Genomic DNA, 18,521 nt, shown 5'->3' on the forward strand with positions numbered 1-18,521 from the left:
TTTAGACTTATTCCTGAAGTTGTAACCGTATTTGTGTTTTTTTTTTCAGGTTGATATGTTGGTGCATGGTATAACTATGAATCATTATAATGAATTACGAATTGCTTTCTTGGTTCTGTTCCAAATACAAAATAATTATTGGCCTTCCGCCCTAAGGTCTGTAGAGACTACTAAATCATTCATCATCTTTTTGATAATCAACTTTCATTGATATTTAGTATAACAGACTTGTGATAGATACGTACTACATACGTCTTCTTCAACAAATAACATAGAGCCCAATTTTATCTTTTTATTGCTAGTTTGTTTTTTATTTGTCTTTTTTTGTCGTCTTTAATTTTTTTTCAATTTTTTTTCTTTTGTGTATCTGCAGCCAAACCTGTCAATAGTGTATTTATGAAATTCTATTTTACATGTATTTATGTATATCAGAGAATATCAGTATCTATCAGTATCCAATTGTGATAGATCTACGTACATACGTACTATATTCATCTTCTTCAATAAACAACTCATAACACAATGTTATATTTTTATTGATTTTTATTTGTCTTTTTTGTCGTCTTTAATTTTTTTTCATTTTTTTCCTTTTATGTATCTGAAGTCAAACCTGACAATAGTGTATTTATGAAGTTCTATTTATTCATGTATTTATTTACAGCACAGAATATCACAGTTTGCATGACATGATTATTCTTTATTCTTTATTCAAAACAGTGGTCAGCATAGCAGCAGTACATAAAAATTATGGACCGCTGAATTGTGCTGACCTTACATAATACATAAAAATACAATGTAAGTACGAACAGAACATACAGATTCACGACAATTACAATATGTACAACACATAAAAACTAAGTCTGCATTTGACTGTTACAGAGTCTGGTTGTGTGATGAAGAAATGAACTCTGCAGTCTGGAGATTCTTGCCATGGGAACCCCGAGTCTTCCCGCGTTCCTTAATTAGGACCTCCCCGTGCTCATCAACCCCTCCACCAAGTCATGGAGGGGATGGTCCGCGTTCAGCATGGCTTTGAGCAGCTTCACGGCTGCCAGTTCTCGTCGTTCTCTGAGTGTAGGAAGGTTGGGTACCTCCTGTCTTCCACCCAGAGAGATGACATGGACGGTCCCTTAGGAATTTTAATGAACTAACCGTACCGACCTGCCGAACTCTAAGGTTTAAGAACAATCCTGTACCATCGATGTTGCGGATCCTGAACGCTTGAAAATGAATTAGAGGCAATCACTGATATTAGAAGCAATTGACACTAATGTATTGTTTTTAAACTATGTTGTAAAATTTTTTTAATGTGTCCTGCCCAATATGTATGAACAGAAGGCGCAATTCAGCCTGGCTGCAATGTCTTTTACTCGTATTAATGAAACTTTATTCGAAAAATCATGCCCGAAGGCTAATTGCTTTTACAATTAAGTATAATACTCATTGCAATACATTAACAGGAGACAGGTAGCAACTTCTACTTCTACTACTACGCTAGCTATTATGGGGTTCGACTTCTTCTTTGAAGGCAGTGGATAATGAATAGTCCCACATTGTGCATAATTAGTGGGTTTTGTGATCTTAGTAGCAATGCAGTTTTTTGGTGATCTTCTAAATGACGAAAGGATGGAGAAATTGTTGTAACTGTCTGAAATAATCTGTTTCTGTCGGTCTCATAGTGAGGACACTGGCTGACAAAATGTATTAATAAACCATTTTGATTGATTGATTGATTGATTGATGATCCGTAAAGCTCGCCGTTGCACTCTCTCAATAGCTATTAGATCGCTGTCTCTGTCAAGACAATAAACCCTGCTCACCCTGTCATGATTAAACCGGAGCTGACATTTTCTCGGGGTCATTCAATAATACGTGAGCGGAGATTAGAAATAAAGGGCACAGAACGTTCCTCAGGCCATGTTGATTTGATTACATGGGTGACATCCTCTGGCAACCCGAAAAACTGATGCGAGCGTGCGAATAAAAAAAAAATTGCCTTCACTATAAAATCTAGGTGGTCATGAAGATTGAACAAATGACTAAAGACATAGAGTACTATATTTTATTAGCATTTTATTTTCGTTCCTTTTCCTTTGGGATTTTGGCATTTTGCGACATAAGTATCGTTTTCCAACATATACATGTTTCAATTTTTACGACATAGATTTGCTCAATTTGCAGCTACGTTGTAAGATTTACAGTATCGTCAAAAAACCTTTTTTGGGAAACGGACGAAAATTCATGCGCGCGCGGATGTCATCCATATAATCAAATCAACATGGATTTGGTCGACATACAGGAAATACACATGCTGATGATTCACGGCATCGCTCGAACTACGTTATCTATTCTATTCAATGAGTAGACTAGTACTGGAGAAGAGTAGATTGTTCCAGATCGAACCGGTTTAATCTAGATTTAAATTATAAACGTATGCAAATGAGGACCGAGCATGAAGGCGATTCTTGGTTACAGCCTCAATATTTCTTCATCCTAATGTTATTGATGTAGTCGTCTTCAGACTAATGGATAGGATGAAATACTCCACTTTAGAAAATCGATTTTTACTGCTAAAATTACTGCCACAAAGCCAGGGGCATCGCTGTCAAAATGATCATATTAATGCATGTCTTGTATTTGGTAGTGGACAAAGAAAGATGTTTATATTCTTTTTATTTTTATTTTTATTGGTATTTCGAAATAAAAAAACATGTACAGACAAGACATGAACAAAGCAAAAAGTAATAACGTAATGGTAACAGAGAAATAATCCACGGATCCAAAAATACAATCGAGATAAAACAAGGATAACAGCAGGGAAAAAACCTCGAAATAATAGTACTTGATCTACTATAATACAGATGACAGAACAGTTTATATTCTTCGTATTGGTCGTGTAGCATAATCATGGCGATAATAAACCGGCGTCAACTTTTTATCTTATTACAGCTACGAAGGTACTGATTTTAGTGCATTGATTTAAACATGAGAGACCATACTAGTATATACTAGTATTTAAAGTGAAACAGTTTTGCTGAACACAATAACAACAGAAAACAACACTTTAACTTTGTTTATTTTTCCAGGAAGATACACTCAGGTCGAAACCTGAGCTATTTTTTTCAGGCAGTCCTGGTCAAATATTTAAAAAGACTAAATAACAAATGGAAGCATTTTTATTGTGTACATTGACTAAATAAAGGATAATAATTTTCCAACCATTCTGTCAGTGTTAATTCGATTTATGATAGATTGTTCTCCTTATTTCTCGATGAGTAAAATACACCCAGAAGCGGAAGCGTAAGATATCAATTGTGAAAAGGCAATTTATTCACATTATACCAATGACTCCTCTGTTGGCCACGGTGGATTGGTTTTAACTTAATTGATTTAATTAAAGAAGAGAGCTATTAATCTGCTGGCAGAGAGGAAAATCTTTAGAGTGGAACTCGTTGCCACAAAGCACAGTTAGGGCATCGTCACTAGAAAGCTTTAAACAAGTCCTGCATAAAGATTGGGTGTTACAGGTCGTTCGGTGTGATATAGCTAGCTGCCGCCGCACCGCGTGCCTGCGACGCTGGTGTGTTACGCCGAAGGGCGGTTATACCGGCTACATTTATACAGATCATGTAATTTGTAACCGATCTTGTAATGCCGTAATTTAAACATAAAAGTGCAATAATCTAGTGCAATATTTGATGCTTATGCTTAAGTTATGTACATGTTAAATATATTCTACCTGTGTATCTCATTGTAAAAGCTGCCCAATTCAGCCTGCGGGCTGCAATTAGCAACTTATATGTATGTTGTGTGCATGTTCCTTTCGAAATAAACCAGTCTATATATAGATACAGAAACGTAAACAGCATCGTCATGTAGGAGTGAGAATTAAAAAAAGAAACATTTTAACAAGATGGCACAAATCAAGTTATATCAAAATGTGCACCTTGGCAGTATAAATTAGGAGATATCTTAATCTATTATTGCTCTATTTATAACTCTACTGGTTGGTCACGACGCTTAGGAGGCAGATAACTCGTCGATAACTCAAATAATACAGCTTTTACAATTTGTCTTTTTTATTTGTTTGCATCCAGAAACACAATATGGCTGTTTTGAAAACATTTTTGTTGAACCAGTCACGGTGGATTGAACCAGTAAACCTTGACGCTGCTTCATAGTTTGTACGGTTGCAGCAGTTGACAAGCCAAATGACAAGCCTGAACCATTTTAAAAGAAAGTTCTGTTAATAGCAGTATTATTTTGCGTACCATATACTATTACTAGTAGTATATCTATTTGCTTTAATTAATACGAAAAAATATATCCTAAAATACAAGCATAAGATGTTGTGAGAAATACAGTTTTTGGATGCCATAATAAAGGGTTTGATATCCACAATAGAACACTTAGAAACAGTTCGAAACTGACACAGTTGAAGTGCCGGACACAAAGTATGTCAAACAACACACTACCTCATTGTGTTCGCCTGCTGAATGACCATAAATGTTAATTAATATACAATATACAATAACTTAAGAATATACAATAACTTAATAATTTTAATTACAATAGAATATTGTAAAAAAATTAATGTTACAATAGAATTTTACTAGGATTAGTAACTTCATTCTTTAATTCATTTAATTCTTATTTGTAAAGTATAATGAGTAAGTCCCAATACCATTTGAAGTACATATTTGTGTACAGAAACAGCAGTTCAGCACTGGTGCTGCAAGTGTTTTTTCATATTGAATAAACCACTCTTCCTTGTGTGCCACAATGTACTGAGATTCAGCTGTAATGTGACTCATGTTGGCATCGTGTGAAGATTAACATCACTGTTCGTCCTTGCTGTAGGACTTTAATCTAACTGTGTGTCCCCTGACGTTGGACCCTCCGCCCCAGGCGGCCATTTGTCATGTCTGGTGCCGGGCTCACGAGGCCTGATGTCGTCATCAGACTTGATTATGGAGTGACTAAGCGGAAATTACTACCGGGATAAAGGACGCTCTGTCTTCGGTAGCAGCCTCAGTACTGCCGGTGAGAACTTGGCGAGGAACCTACAAGACAAGGTATTCTCTTTGGTCCTCTGATGTTACGCAAAAAAGCAGTTGCTCAAGCAACTGGATATGATTTTGGAAACGTCAGACGTTTCAGCTGGTATATACTAGCTTTCGTCAGTGACAGTCACTTCCAGTCACTTCTAGTCACTGACGAAAGCTAGTGGATACTAGCTGAAACGTCTGACGTTTCCGAAATCATAATCCAGTTGCTTGAGTAACTGCTTTTTGCGTATTGTATTACCTGGATGTCTAACCTTCATCGACGTCCCCTGATGTGACTTATTCTCGAAGCAGAGGTTTAGGTTTCGGGTTATTTTTTGGCGTGTTTTTAGGCTTTTTATCGGGATTTCGTGGGTTGTTGGGTTGGGTGAAAAAAACTCAGGTGCAAAAAGAAAAGAAACACCGATGAAGAAGCATAAAACATGCCAAAAATAACCCGAAACCCCTACCTCTGCTTGGAAAGTAGATGTTACTAATGCTATGCCTATGGATGCTGTTGTTGTAAAGTTGTCAACATTATTTGACACGTCAGCTATTATTTTTTTTGTGAACGACCGTATTTTAAAAATGATGCAGTTAACTGATAACAGTTAGTCCTCACTACTTGTGAGGATGTTTCTGACTCAGGGAGAAAAGTTGCTGTTACAGTTACAGGCTAGCTCTATGCCAAGAAGTGGCCAATGGCCTTGCATTGAGCGACACCGTTAAAAAAATATGCCATAGCAGCAACATATTTCATAATGGTTAACAATAGATTCCACGTTGAGGGTTGAAAAAACCTCAGGATATCTGAAGACTGAAGTCTTTCACACGATTTTTTCCCTAGTGCTGCAAGTATGGATACTGTTTTTGGTAGCGTTTTAAACATTTCTTTGATAGTTTCAAATCTGCCGACCCTTATAATTATTGTGAGCGGAAAATGATGTCGTTAACCGATATACTGTAGCATAATACTGCATGAGGATTGACGGTAGATTCCATGTTAAGGGTTTAAACCTCAAAATTCTAAGTAAAACGATTGTTTTTTTTCTCCAGGATTTCTGCTACGAGGCAACCGAGAATGGCAAGCGGGAGGCTGGTAGTGATGGTGGCGTTTCTACTGACGTGCATCACCTATACCGTCTACGGAGAAGAAGGTGGGGAATTAATGTTTCATTTATTGTATAACTTGCAGGACATGAGAATAGAGTAGACGTGAACTTGCGGCTGTCAAGCTGCTCAAGCGTATGCTCAGCCCTGACCACCCACTACATAATTTGGTACCAGGAGCCAGGTCGGACAGCACAGGGAGCTGTTTGAGGAACTCTGGGGGAATCACGGTGCCCAAGGCACGGACAAACAGACTGTATAACTCGTTCCTCCACCGCACAATCAGACTGTACAATAGCCAATTGCAGACTTAGTGTTCTTTTGTTTCATGTCCCACTCTTGTATGTAATTGTCTTGTGCGTTTTTTATACTTAGTAATATGTAAAGTCCACACAATTCAGGAGTACTATGTACCCCTGCTATGTTGACTATTCTTAATAAAATTGAAAATTGAAATTGAAATTGAACTTTGATAGCGTAGAAGATGAAATGCATTTTGTACTTAACTGTAAACTGCATGATGCCGAGCATTAAATATTATTCCGAACAATCCGCTTTTTTAAACTGTATAAAGGTAGAACAAAAAAAGAGGTATTCAGTCATCTAGTGTCTACCAGTAGTGACCACACAATAGAAAAACTATGTAAATTTGTCTCCAGTTGCTTTGAAAAGAGAAAAGAAATCTTCATGGCCTAGATTAGATAGAACGTATTGTCTAGTAGTTGTTAAGATCCTTGTATCATATGTATTATCATGTTACTCAATATGATGTACATGTAACATCACACTCTGATGTATGTATTTAGCCCCATGGGCATGAACATGCAAATAGAGATTCTTTATTCACATAAATAACTTTATTTGCAAAATCATGCCCGAAGGCTAATTGCTTGTACAATCAAGTATAATTCTAATTGCAATACATTAACAGGAGACAGGTAACAATTTGTCTGGAAAAACTTCTACTTCTACTTCTACTATTACGCTAGCTATTATGGGGTTCGACTTTATTATTGACTTTATTAATCAAAATTAATACCTTCATTTGCAAACTCAAGCACGAACGAGACTTACTTCAAGGGGGGTCATATAGACATAAAGCAAACCAAAAGAAAATAGTATCTAGGCAGTAGATATTTCTGAAATTCATACTAAAATTTCTGAGTTCTTGCTTGAAGGCAGTGGCTACTAACTAGTCCCACGTTTTTAATGGAAAGTTGGTTTTGTGAATTAGTAAGTGAGATTTTTTCGTGATATATTAACGGGGCAGTATAAAAGTAAACGTTTTATCAATCCTTAAAATCAATTTGAATGTGGGTTATTCTATCACCAGCTAAATCTTTTTTGATTGCCAAAGAGTGCATTAATAGAACAAAGAACCTGTCAATTCTGTAGTTTAGGACAAATAGAAGATGAAATACATTTCACCATAGATTGCCCCTTGTATAGTAGAGATAGACTCACATTTTTTAGCCATGTATTAAGTATATTTCCCCACTTCAGATATTTGACTAGTAAAGAGAAATTTGTATTCCTTTTAACTTTTGATAAACCTACTCTAAGTAATCTCACAGCCGCATATATCCATAAAATCACTACTAAGCGAGATGAAGCCGAAAAGAATAGAAATTAGACATTTATTTACACTCTTATATGTTCATATGTATGTAATGTATATATGTTTATGTTCATGTTCTGTACCCATGCGACCTCTACTTAGTTCTGTAGAACACAAATGTACAATAAAGGTCTTCATTCATTAATGCTAAAATTCGCTATCCCTTATGTCTAAAACGCACTACAATTGTGAATAACTTTTTTCAATGTCAATGTGCTGAATAACAGATGATAATAATAGATGATAGAAATAGCGACCAAAAAGTAGTATTGATCGAGTGTATCATATTCCTCAGAAAATTATTGGGCAAAATTCAAAAGGCCATTGAAACCATAAACCAGCAATGATGCTTTCTATAATACATCAATCCATCTACAGCGCTATTGAGGTCAGTATTGCAGAAAGACTGACAGATGATGTAAAGAAAAGTAATCTATTTGCAGTTTCTTGATTACACGATTCTATAGCTATTGTTGAGTGGAAAGTGATGTTCCTACTGAAAGGCCACAAGAAAGTGGGGAGGGGTTAATGGTTTTATCGATCTCTGTCATATCAAGCCTTTAGACGGACGAACTATCTGCAAAGGAGATCTCTAATAATTTTCCAAGTCATTATGTGGCGTCAATTGTTGCGTTCCAAAACGTGTTCCATTCCAAATCATGATTTGGAATAAAACGAAGGGGAATGCACCTGCATTCCAAAATGTGGTCCATTCCAAAACATGATTTGGAATAACACGTTATGGAATGCAACATCCATAGTACGAACTTCAAATAAATAGTTGTCATTACTGACAGCGCAAAAAGCCTCTAAAAAAACAAAAAAATTATCTTCTTCCAAGGAAAATAAACAACCTATAAGCCAACGATTAAAGTGGACCAATACGACCTACCATATCATTACTAAAAAATTACAAAATTGTTCACTCAATCATTAAGTTTTCTATTGTTGTTCCAAACAACCAATCTGGGTCCATCTGATAAACTGCTGAATGATTATAGACTTTGTTGTTCCCTGAACCACCGACATATTCTCATTTTTAGTAAGAATTGACAATCATTGCCTTGACCGAGATGATGTGCCTCAAATGCATCACTTGAGGTCCCATAAAAGTAGAAATGATAGCAAAGTATTCTGCTAACAATAAAATACTGATCTGCATTCTTACTGAACCTGCTTGTTTACATACTCACACTGGGTAAAAAAAAATAATGCTGGCATCATCTGTATAAACCGAATTTACTTGTACATGTGTTCATTTATGAACAGGTTTATATTGATAATTATCATTTTATTTGTAATAATAACTTGTAAGTATAATTTTTACTATTGAATATTTTGAACCGGATGGTAAATTGTCACTTTGATGACTAATCAAGTTTAAACATGTTAGAATATATCCGTAAATAATTTCATCAGGTTGGTAAACGACTGAATAGCAAAGTTCTTTCTATCACAACCATTTATTTTTCAAGCCGACGTTTCGATGACCGTCTGTCATCTTCATCAGGGCAATACTGATTGGTTTACTGTGCACTGACACTAGATGTTACTAAGTGCATAGTGCACTGAAGGTATTACATAGTTCATAGTGCACTTAAGCTAGTTTTCTCTGTTTACAATACATTCCGGAACGTAGTGTAATTGTGACATACATACTAGGCATTGATACATCATAGGGAAAGAATATAGAATATAGTTGATAACATATGCATGTTTCTGTTGTGTTGATATCCTTTCCATGGCCTGACCTAAGTAATGTTTGTACGTGCATACTTACGTCGTGTTGATAGTGAGTTCTAATTCTCTGCTCTTGAGATTTTGGTGTTTTTACGCAAGGCGCAGTAAAGAAATCCAATTCACGCATATATCTAATAATATTCATTTATTGAGTCAATCAATCAATCAATCAATCAGTCAGTCAATCATTCAATAATATCTTGATGCGATTGAGAACGGCTTTGTTGAATATTGATTTTTTGTAGAATGATGCATCAAAGTCTACAATTGATGGCGAAGGAACTTAACCAAGTGATAATCTAATTAAATGAGTACGGTACCTAACATGTGACTAATAGACAAAAATAATACTATTCTGTGACCTTGCTGATGTTCTTTTTACGGTATTTTTTTTAACGGTGTCGCTGAATGCAAAGCCAATTATTTTTGGCCACTTCTAGGCATAGAGCTAGAGGTACTTAAGTGAGTATAATGTAGTTATGTCAGGAGATGGCGGTGGACCTTAATTTTGCAGTCCGGGGAAGGAAGCTGTTGTTGTAAAATGACTTTGAGACAGGTATGTTGACGGTGTATTGATGAGAACTGGAAGAGAACCTAGCTAGTGGCACGCTGAAAGGTTCTGAGCGGCGGAACAAGAAGTGCAAGTTCTCCTGAACATCGACCGTGAAAGTATCTGTAGAAAAGGGACAGGTATCTTGGCGTCCACAATCTTCTCTTTTTTTAATGCCAAAATGTATTCACAAGACGTGGTGACGGCAGACTCAAGTTTTTTTACAAGTTATATATACAGTGGAACCAAGCAAGAATTCTACCCAAACATTGAGAAACCCCCTCCCCACCACTTGGGACAGCTGATGACCGCATGAAGACCTACATCTTCCTTAGCGAACCAGACAACACGAAAATGTCTGAAAGGCAGTTTTTCAACACATAAAAAAGTCTGAAACCTTTGACCTTTACCTATAGCATCCAACTCCAAAACAAGACTGGCAATGAAAACATACATTGCCATGGCGACGGTGGTTGCTGTTAGGGTTATTGTTTGCATGGCACTGCCATCATTTCATGATTTTGAGGAAGACTTGGTACCTGTTAACTCTAGACAGATACAGTGCACTCCCCTGAGTGTATAATGAACGAGTCCCAGGGCCACAGAACGTAGGGCCATCCGGGGCAGAGAGGCCTTCCCAAGGGTTTCCAGGAATGTGGGCATAGATGTGGGCCAGAGACATGCCTGTGGACATCCCATTCCTTTGGACAAAATGCCTGTACTATTCCTAGAATTCTTGCAAACTGCACACAATAATGTATCATTAGGCTCCTCCCTGAGACGTCGCCAGCAACAACTGTTTTGAAGAAAAAAGACTTCTTTACATTTGGTTTCAGACTGCCATCTCTTGGCCAAATATTGACCTTTGCCCTCAACTGTTGACACCCGTTCATCTTCTTAGGTCTTGAGACTGACGACACTGCGAAGCGCCGCCCTCCGCCGCGCATGGTACTGCAGAAAGAAGACAAGAGGCGACCGCCACCGAAATCTGCCTACTATCAGGTAAAACACTTGTTGTGAAATATGCTATACGATTGTGGCATGTGTTAAACACATTCATTTTCCTAATTTTCAACCGGTCTTATTAATTAAATTCTAACTGTGGGCTTAGTATGTGGGATAATTTTTGGCAATACTATTAGTATTACCAACAATAATTGGCAATACTCTCTTGGATAATTTTTTCAACGTTAAAATAAAAGATATATCATTACTGGTCTAGTGACTGTTGTTGATCTGGAAGTTTAAGACAAGAAGTATATAATTAATAACTGTGTAACTAATAGTATGTGTATATATATATATAATTGTGTAACTATGTTTTGTCACAATCTATGCTATGCCTTTGACTTATTTTCGTAAGCTACCTTTTTTTAACGGTGTCACTCAATGCAAGGCCAATTATTTTTGGCCACTTCTAGGCATAGAGCCAGAGGTACTCAAGTGAGTATAGTATAGTTATGTCAGGAGATGGCGGTGGACCTTTGTTTTGAAGCTTTGTGGATTGTAGTCGGACGGAAAGCAACTGTTTGGAAGAGAGTTCCATAATTTTGCAGTCCGGGGAAAGAAGCTGTTGTTGTAAAATGACTTGGAGTCAGGTATGTTAACGGTGTATTGATGAGAACTGGAAGAGAACCTAGTGGCACGCTGAAAGGTTCTGAGCGACGGAACAAGAAGTGCAAGTTCTCCTGAACATCGACCGTGAAAGTATCTATAAAAGAGGGATAGGGATGCGACATTGCGTCTGTGTGAGAGAGAATCCAGCTTTGCGGCCAGAGAATGGCCGATGGCAACACAGATTTCCTACTTGGCATAGCTTTTCAGTGTTATCTGAGATATATCATAGATCATTTTCCATGTGGATTATAGTAAGGACTAAGCAAGACATGTACTGGTTTATTTTTTTATCAGGCGACCGAGAAACAGCTTGCCGATGCTTCTGCACCAAGAGACCAAGAACATGTTTCACCTTATACTGGAATTGAAGGTGAATATGTCTAACATCGCTTAGCAGATTACTCTTAATATTACTCTTATATACTCAAGTTTTTTTCAGCTTCTATTAATGCCGCCACCAAAACAGGGGATAACGCAGTACTCATTTTAAGCGAGGAAAGTCGTGTTAAGTGCCTTTCCCAAGGGCACAGGATCAGTGGCATGTCAGGACTCGAACGATTATACCACACTTACAAAATACAGATTATTTAAATACAGTCTAATCTGTTTGCTAACTGGTTGATTTGTAGGATTGTTGTAATGTGTTAGTTCACTCAATGATTGATTTTTTTCTCAATACTGTAAATTAATTAGTAGGGGGTTGCCTTGCTCAGCTGTGACATTTACGTTTTAGAATCAATGGAAAAGAGAAGACCACCACCGAAATCACTGTACAAAGTGGACGACGTGAATAAACGCCGTCCTCCGCCGAGGTACCTCCTGTCGGACATAGAGTCCCTGTACCCGGTGAAAAGACGCCCCCCTCCCCGGGCCCTGTACCGTGACGTCGGTGTGGATAAGAGACGCCCCCCGCCCAGGAGCGTGTTCTTACGCTCAGGTCTCTACTCAAATAGACCGCTAGAGGTGAAGTACTCAATCTTTTTTTTTTTTTATTATCATGAAAGTTCGTCTATGTTGGCAGTTACATGTTAAAACTTTTGATCCAACACAAAAAGTTCTCTCACCTAGAGTTTCGACCAGTCACTCTGGTCTTCCTCAGTAGACTGACCTAGTGAGCTTGTCACGTGGCGTCTTTAAAGTGTGACGTCAACACTGGGTCAAAGGTATCTGGTAGACGATGTCGGCCTCCGTCGTGGTTAAGTGAAGGGTGATGGGCCCAGTTTTTTTGGAAGCAATGCCAACTCTTTGTTGATGTAAAACTTTATGGCATGTAACCTAGACCCACAATTAAGTATTGCAAGTACAGTCTATCAGAATGTTCAGGCCGTTTTGTATCTATTAAATGTTATATTTGTTACAAATAACTATGTAGTAGGCTTACAGAGAATCTACCTATAAGCAGAGTACCAGTAAACACTTGTATCGGAATGTTTACCATTACAAAAAGTATGAATATGCAATAAACTGTCTAAAGAAGAGAGAAAAAACATGTACAACTTAGATATATAGAGAACATAGCATAGCTTGCCTAATCCTTATTTGTAACTAAAGTGGTGCATTTAGCCCAACTGGGGCATGAATATGCAATTAACTTCATTTTCATAGTAAAGCGTTAAACTTTATCCCAACACACAATTACACAGAGATCAAATTTTCAGCGACCACTGTCGCCTTCATCAGGATAATTAATGACCAATCACTTCATAACGTGATCTCGCGAGAGTTACGGTTTATAAACACGTGACCGTATTCACACGAGACTTTACTGATACGTGACGTAAGCAATTCATTTTCATTGTCATTATACACAGGAGTTGGTGGCAGGAAGTGCGGAGGACGAAATGATGGACAGCCGGCCACCTAACTGGGTTTACGCTGACCAATCAAGACGCCACACGGCACCACTACGGGACTCACCTTTCTTGACATCCTACTACACGCCTGTAAGTCGTAGTATGGCGTAGTAGCGGTGTAAGATGATGTTTACTAAATTTCTTGCGATTAGACTAGCAGTGAAAAGAAAGTACTACTAAATCTATATTGTTATAAGGGTTCCTTTTTGACCCCTTTAGTCAAAATTGACCAAGGTGATATCCTATAAGATATCAGCCTTACAGCTTTGGATATGCTAGCTGAACAGTTATATAAGAGTATGACAGTCTCTGCCACATAGAGCACATAAGCTGATGGATGCAGAGTTCTCATAAGGGTTAAAATAATACATAAAATATAAAATGTTTTACACTGGAACTTGAATATTATCTAATTGTATTGAAAACAGATGATTAACAGCTTACGAGACTCCTATTTTACATACTGGTGTCTGAAATACATTAAGGCCTCAACAGCTTAAGTTGTTGGTTCTCGGATTTACCTCTTCATTTTTTTCTGATTTGAATAAAAAAAAGATTATGGTTCTGAATCAACTCAAATATGCTCATATGTTGCCCTCACCAGCTGAGGAAAGTCCTTTCTTCCTAGTTGTTACAGTTTTCCATCTATCAATGCAGTGGTTTGATTGAATGTTCAAAATTCATTCTTAAAAATTAACTCAGCATTTTTTGTTGACTTCATGGCTCCCATCGTAGCATTCGGGGCTATAATGGGAAGCCTATTTTTTCGCCTTTTTGCTTCATATTTTTTTCTGAAAAAAAATCCGGGAACCAAGGAATTAAATTGAAGTGACCTAACGGTGTCTTCCGCAGGACGGTACTGAGGATGAGGAGTTTCGCCCTCCTCCCTGGGTGTACGCCGATAGAGCGAAGCGCCGCATGCCTCCACCCTGGGTACTGCAGCAAGCAAGGTACAATGTTATCTATTCCTGAGCGTTATAAAATTAAAGTACAAGACTGCCTGCCAATTGTACATTGATATGAAATTTTTCCTTATTTCACTTATTATTTATTTTGATTTCTGTATGATTGAATTGATATTATTCGATGTTTGGCTACTTTGGACCGCTTATTCTTCTGTTACTTAAGTTCGTGCTTAAGTTACCTTATTTTAATTTGCCCCTTGATTGTACATAAGTTTCTTCAGTGATTACTTTATGTTGTATTATATTGTTATTATTTCATTGTGTTTGGGGATTGCCCCCCAGGGTGCATTGAAAACCGCCCTTTCAGGGTGATGTGTTCTCTGCTTAAATAAACAATAAACAATAAACATGTATCATCTTGTATAAAATTAAATTCTTTTATATTTGTAGAGAGCAATTCATTCCCGTATAAGGATATGATTTGCAAGGTAGTTACTAATACATTTTCCTGTCCCAAAGGATGTTGGAAGCAGAAATTGAAAGAGAAGAGGCCAGTCGTAACAAGTATCAAGCAGATGACACTGGCTGGGTGGGTAAAATATGTGCTAATCAGAGTCCATATCCTTTCGCTGTTTTACGTTATAATGCTACGTTTAGAATTGTCTATTTAGACGGATTTGTACACAGTAATGCTCAATAAATAATGCATGAAACTATTCATAATTTAAATGAACAAACACTCAGCCAAAGTTACGTTTCTTAACGACACGTTCGCGTATCGTAAGCAAGTAATTAGATAGCAAGTTTAGAGCACTTGTTGTCTGTGATGATTGATAACTGGTGTGCTTTGATAGATACCTTAAGTCCTCTCACAAAGTAGTTACTTCTAATGCATAGCTCTTTGCCCAGTGGAATAATAAAGTGTAGCTGGCGTGTCTTTTATGTTAATATACACAAACTATCTTAGGAGACTGTAGATGACCAGAATGTGGTTCGGCCTCCAGCTTGGGTGTACGCCGGAAGAGCCAGGATGAACAAAGGAGGCTCGGACAAAACTAAGTAAGTCCAATAATGTTGTAAACTTTACACATCAGATGCATCAACTCACACATCTAGATATATAGCGTTTTCCTCACTCGCACAATGAGTAAGATGCTTATGATCAAACTAAGGCCACACCGACTTAATTGTATCGGTGACATCCACGCGCGCACTGATTTTCGCCTGTTTTGAGAGAAGAAAAAGATCACGTCTGGCCTCGCTCTAGGCCTGGGTACTCCATGGTAGTTAGCGACAGTACGGAGCCGGTGGCAACGCTGGAGGATGGAACCGATGGCGCCAAGGCTCCACGACTCAAGACCTCAGTACATACGTACAGTGCCGATTCATAAATTCCGCAAATAGCCCGCATGTGCCGGCTTGTCGTGTACGTCGCTATGTACTGCTGCAAATTCACAATACCTGCTTTGCATCCCTGTGGTTTAGTAGCATTTTTAATTTTGGGCCAGACTTTTTTGAGGGTCTTCAAAGGATGTCATCCATAAAGTCGGTGTGGCCTAAATGGCCAAATAGGCATTTTTAAGCTAAAGGTACGTTACAAAAAAAAGATTAAGCATATGTCGTCTTATTCACAGACTGCTAGAACAGTATGACGAGAACAAGTGGCGACTAGTTCCCGACTACTTCGGACCTGACCAAGACATGGTTCGCTCCACCAAGGTAATTTTTATCGATGTATGATGAATGTTAGTTACACTGAAAGTCCTCTGTGGACTTAGTACTGCCTACATGAATGCACATCTTATTTGGGGAACAAAATAGAGATTTTAGACTTCAAGAAAATATTTAGGTTTTCTTGGACCAACCAAGAAGATTGTATTAAGTACTTTAATTGGGATTTGGACAGAAATTGTGCAAGGTTGGAGGGCAAACCTTGGCTTCCCCATTTCAACTTCAAATTCCTGTTGGCTCCTGGTCAGATTTACGTTTACCCCAGATCCTTAGATTGATCTTTTGACCTCCTGCCATTCTGCATGTAAAACCCCAACCCACGTTCTGTCAACCTACTCTGCCCAGAAAAGCATACACACAAATCTAATGACACTCAGACAAAAAATGTTTTCGTACGTAGAAGTACTAACTTCTAAGTTCTAGACGTACACGCACTCTTGATTTCAATTCAGCTCTGTTCATGATTTCAGAGTTGTGTTCCAAGTGGAGAATACTGCACAAGTTGCGATTGTAACTGCTGCAGTAGGCTTTGCTTGTGGCACCCGTCGTGAGTACAGCTCTACCTACACAACACGTCAACGTTCATACGACATTACACATCATCTTTGTTCATCGTTTTTCTCAAGAGTGGCTTTATTTTTACTTCCACAACATCAACGCTTACCATGCTTACACGCATCTACACATACTCATCATATTATTTTGAGTTCCAACACTTATCATACCATAAACAAGCATCTTGTCATACTCAATTGGGTTAAACATTGTGATTGTGTTCATGCCTCTATTGTTTGTATATGTCATTTGTCATTGTACTGGAAGGTGATTTACATTAGTCAACAGAACATCAGCTTTACGTAGTAAGTAATCATCAGTATTTGTTAATCCATCATCTGAACTCAGTCTGCTTATTTACTTCAACTATCATCGCGAAAAAGACTGATGATTTGGATACATGTCAAAAAAACATTTATGGAAGGTTCTCAAATTGTTGATCTAGGGCAAAAGTCTCAAATTTCGTTTACGGCAAAATCGTCGATATATACCAAAGAATCTTTGACAACTTTATTTATCATACAACTTACCACTAAATGTCTGAATTATGTTGCTATTTACAACTATTAAACTAAAACCAACATTATATCCATGTTCAATGGTGAATATGCGGTACATATTCAAACTTTGCTGACTATCTTTACCCCAAAGTGTAAAACTTCTGTTGTTTGTAGTAGCAACATCTACATGTCGTAGCATGAAAGTTCATCTGTGTTGGTACAAATCATTATGAAATAAAGACTGAACTTTAACTTCCAACACTAGATATAGAATTGGGACTTACCCCAAATTTTCGGTTGACTCCATCAACCTTGTTCACGGAATGGACCCGTCTACTCTTGGAACGTGACGTCAGAGACACAACATATTCACAACATATTCACATTGAGTCTCCAGGACATTCAGTATCTCTAGAAGGGGTTAAAATCCTTGATTCAGAATCGGACTTCTTTGCAATAGGAGATAAGGAGGCGGTCCACATAAGAGCTCACAGACCTACCCTGAACAGAGACGGTGGGCGACACAAGTTATCTGGCACGTATGACCTGCTACTACGGTCACGTGTCTCTGACGTCACGTTTCAAGAGTAGACGGGTCCATTCCGTAAACAAGGTTGATGGAGTCAACCGAAAATTTGGGGTAAGTCCCAATTCTATATCTAGTGTTGGAAGTTAAAGTTCAGTCTTTATTTCATAATCTACATGTCGTCTTTTCCATATTCCATATTCTTTCAGGGCCGGGCTGGTTTACAGTAAGTGCGTTTCTCCGGCCATCTGCGATCCATCCTTTGCCGCCATCTTGGCTAGCGGAAGCTTCGAATGTCGCAAGCAGTAAGGAAAGAGGATTCGGCATTCTTAACCCTAAACAGTACACCTGGGGTCCGCGCGGACCCCAGCACTATATATTCTGTAATATCTTTTTTTTTTGTAAAGATTTTTTTCTGAAATTTTAGGTAATTGTCACCCACAAAGTTGTCTCTCAATACAGTGCAGAAAACTCCGTTTCTACCATTTAAAAAAAATTATATCTGAATTTCTTTTGGGGTCCGCGCGGACCCCAGCCGGCTTTCAATCAGAATGAATACACTGGCGTTCTTATACAGTACCTTATTTCCGTTTTTATATGTTTTTATGCACTCATCGTATGTCTACCAAGTTTTCAGAGAATGGTGTAGTAATAGAATTAAATTTAATAACTTTGGTGTAATTATGACGTCATATGACGTCAGAGCTAATAATTTAGTCCGCCATATTGGATTTTGACCAATGACGTCATCAAATTAGCATATTCTATGCA

The 18,521-nt window shown here is 37.9% G+C and overlaps 1 protein-coding gene across 2 annotated transcripts; it reads left to right on the forward strand.

The window, feature by feature from the left end:
- Positions 1-4,992: 4,992 nt before the first annotated feature.
- LOC109486142 (extensin-2-like) lies at positions 4,993-18,077 on the forward strand. 2 transcript variants are annotated; one of them, XM_019789846.1, is made up of 12 exons: positions 4,993-5,075; positions 6,102-6,202; positions 10,965-11,065; positions 11,975-12,050; positions 12,414-12,643; positions 13,492-13,623; positions 14,386-14,483; positions 14,958-15,027; positions 15,406-15,497; positions 16,073-16,157; positions 16,640-16,716; positions 17,960-18,077. In XM_019789846.1, the coding sequence occupies exons 2-12, from the start codon at positions 6,127-6,129 to the stop codon at positions 18,057-18,059; spliced, it is 1,137 nt and encodes a 378-aa protein (XP_019645405.1). In that variant the 5' UTR covers positions 4,993-5,075; positions 6,102-6,126; the 3' UTR covers positions 18,060-18,077. The 2 variants fall into 2 exon arrangements, with proteins under 2 accessions (XP_019645405.1, XP_019645406.1); XM_019789847.1 differs by lacking the exon at positions 16,640-16,716 and having other exon boundaries at positions 17,960-18,069.
- The last annotated feature ends 444 nt before the right edge of the window (positions 18,078-18,521 follow it).

This window comes from Branchiostoma belcheri, unplaced genomic scaffold (assembly GCF_001625305.1).
Source record: "Branchiostoma belcheri isolate BF01 breed outbred unplaced genomic scaffold, Haploidv18h27 scaffold8, whole genome shotgun sequence".
Taxonomy (NCBI): Eukaryota; Metazoa; Chordata; class Leptocardii; order Amphioxiformes; family Branchiostomatidae; genus Branchiostoma; species Branchiostoma belcheri.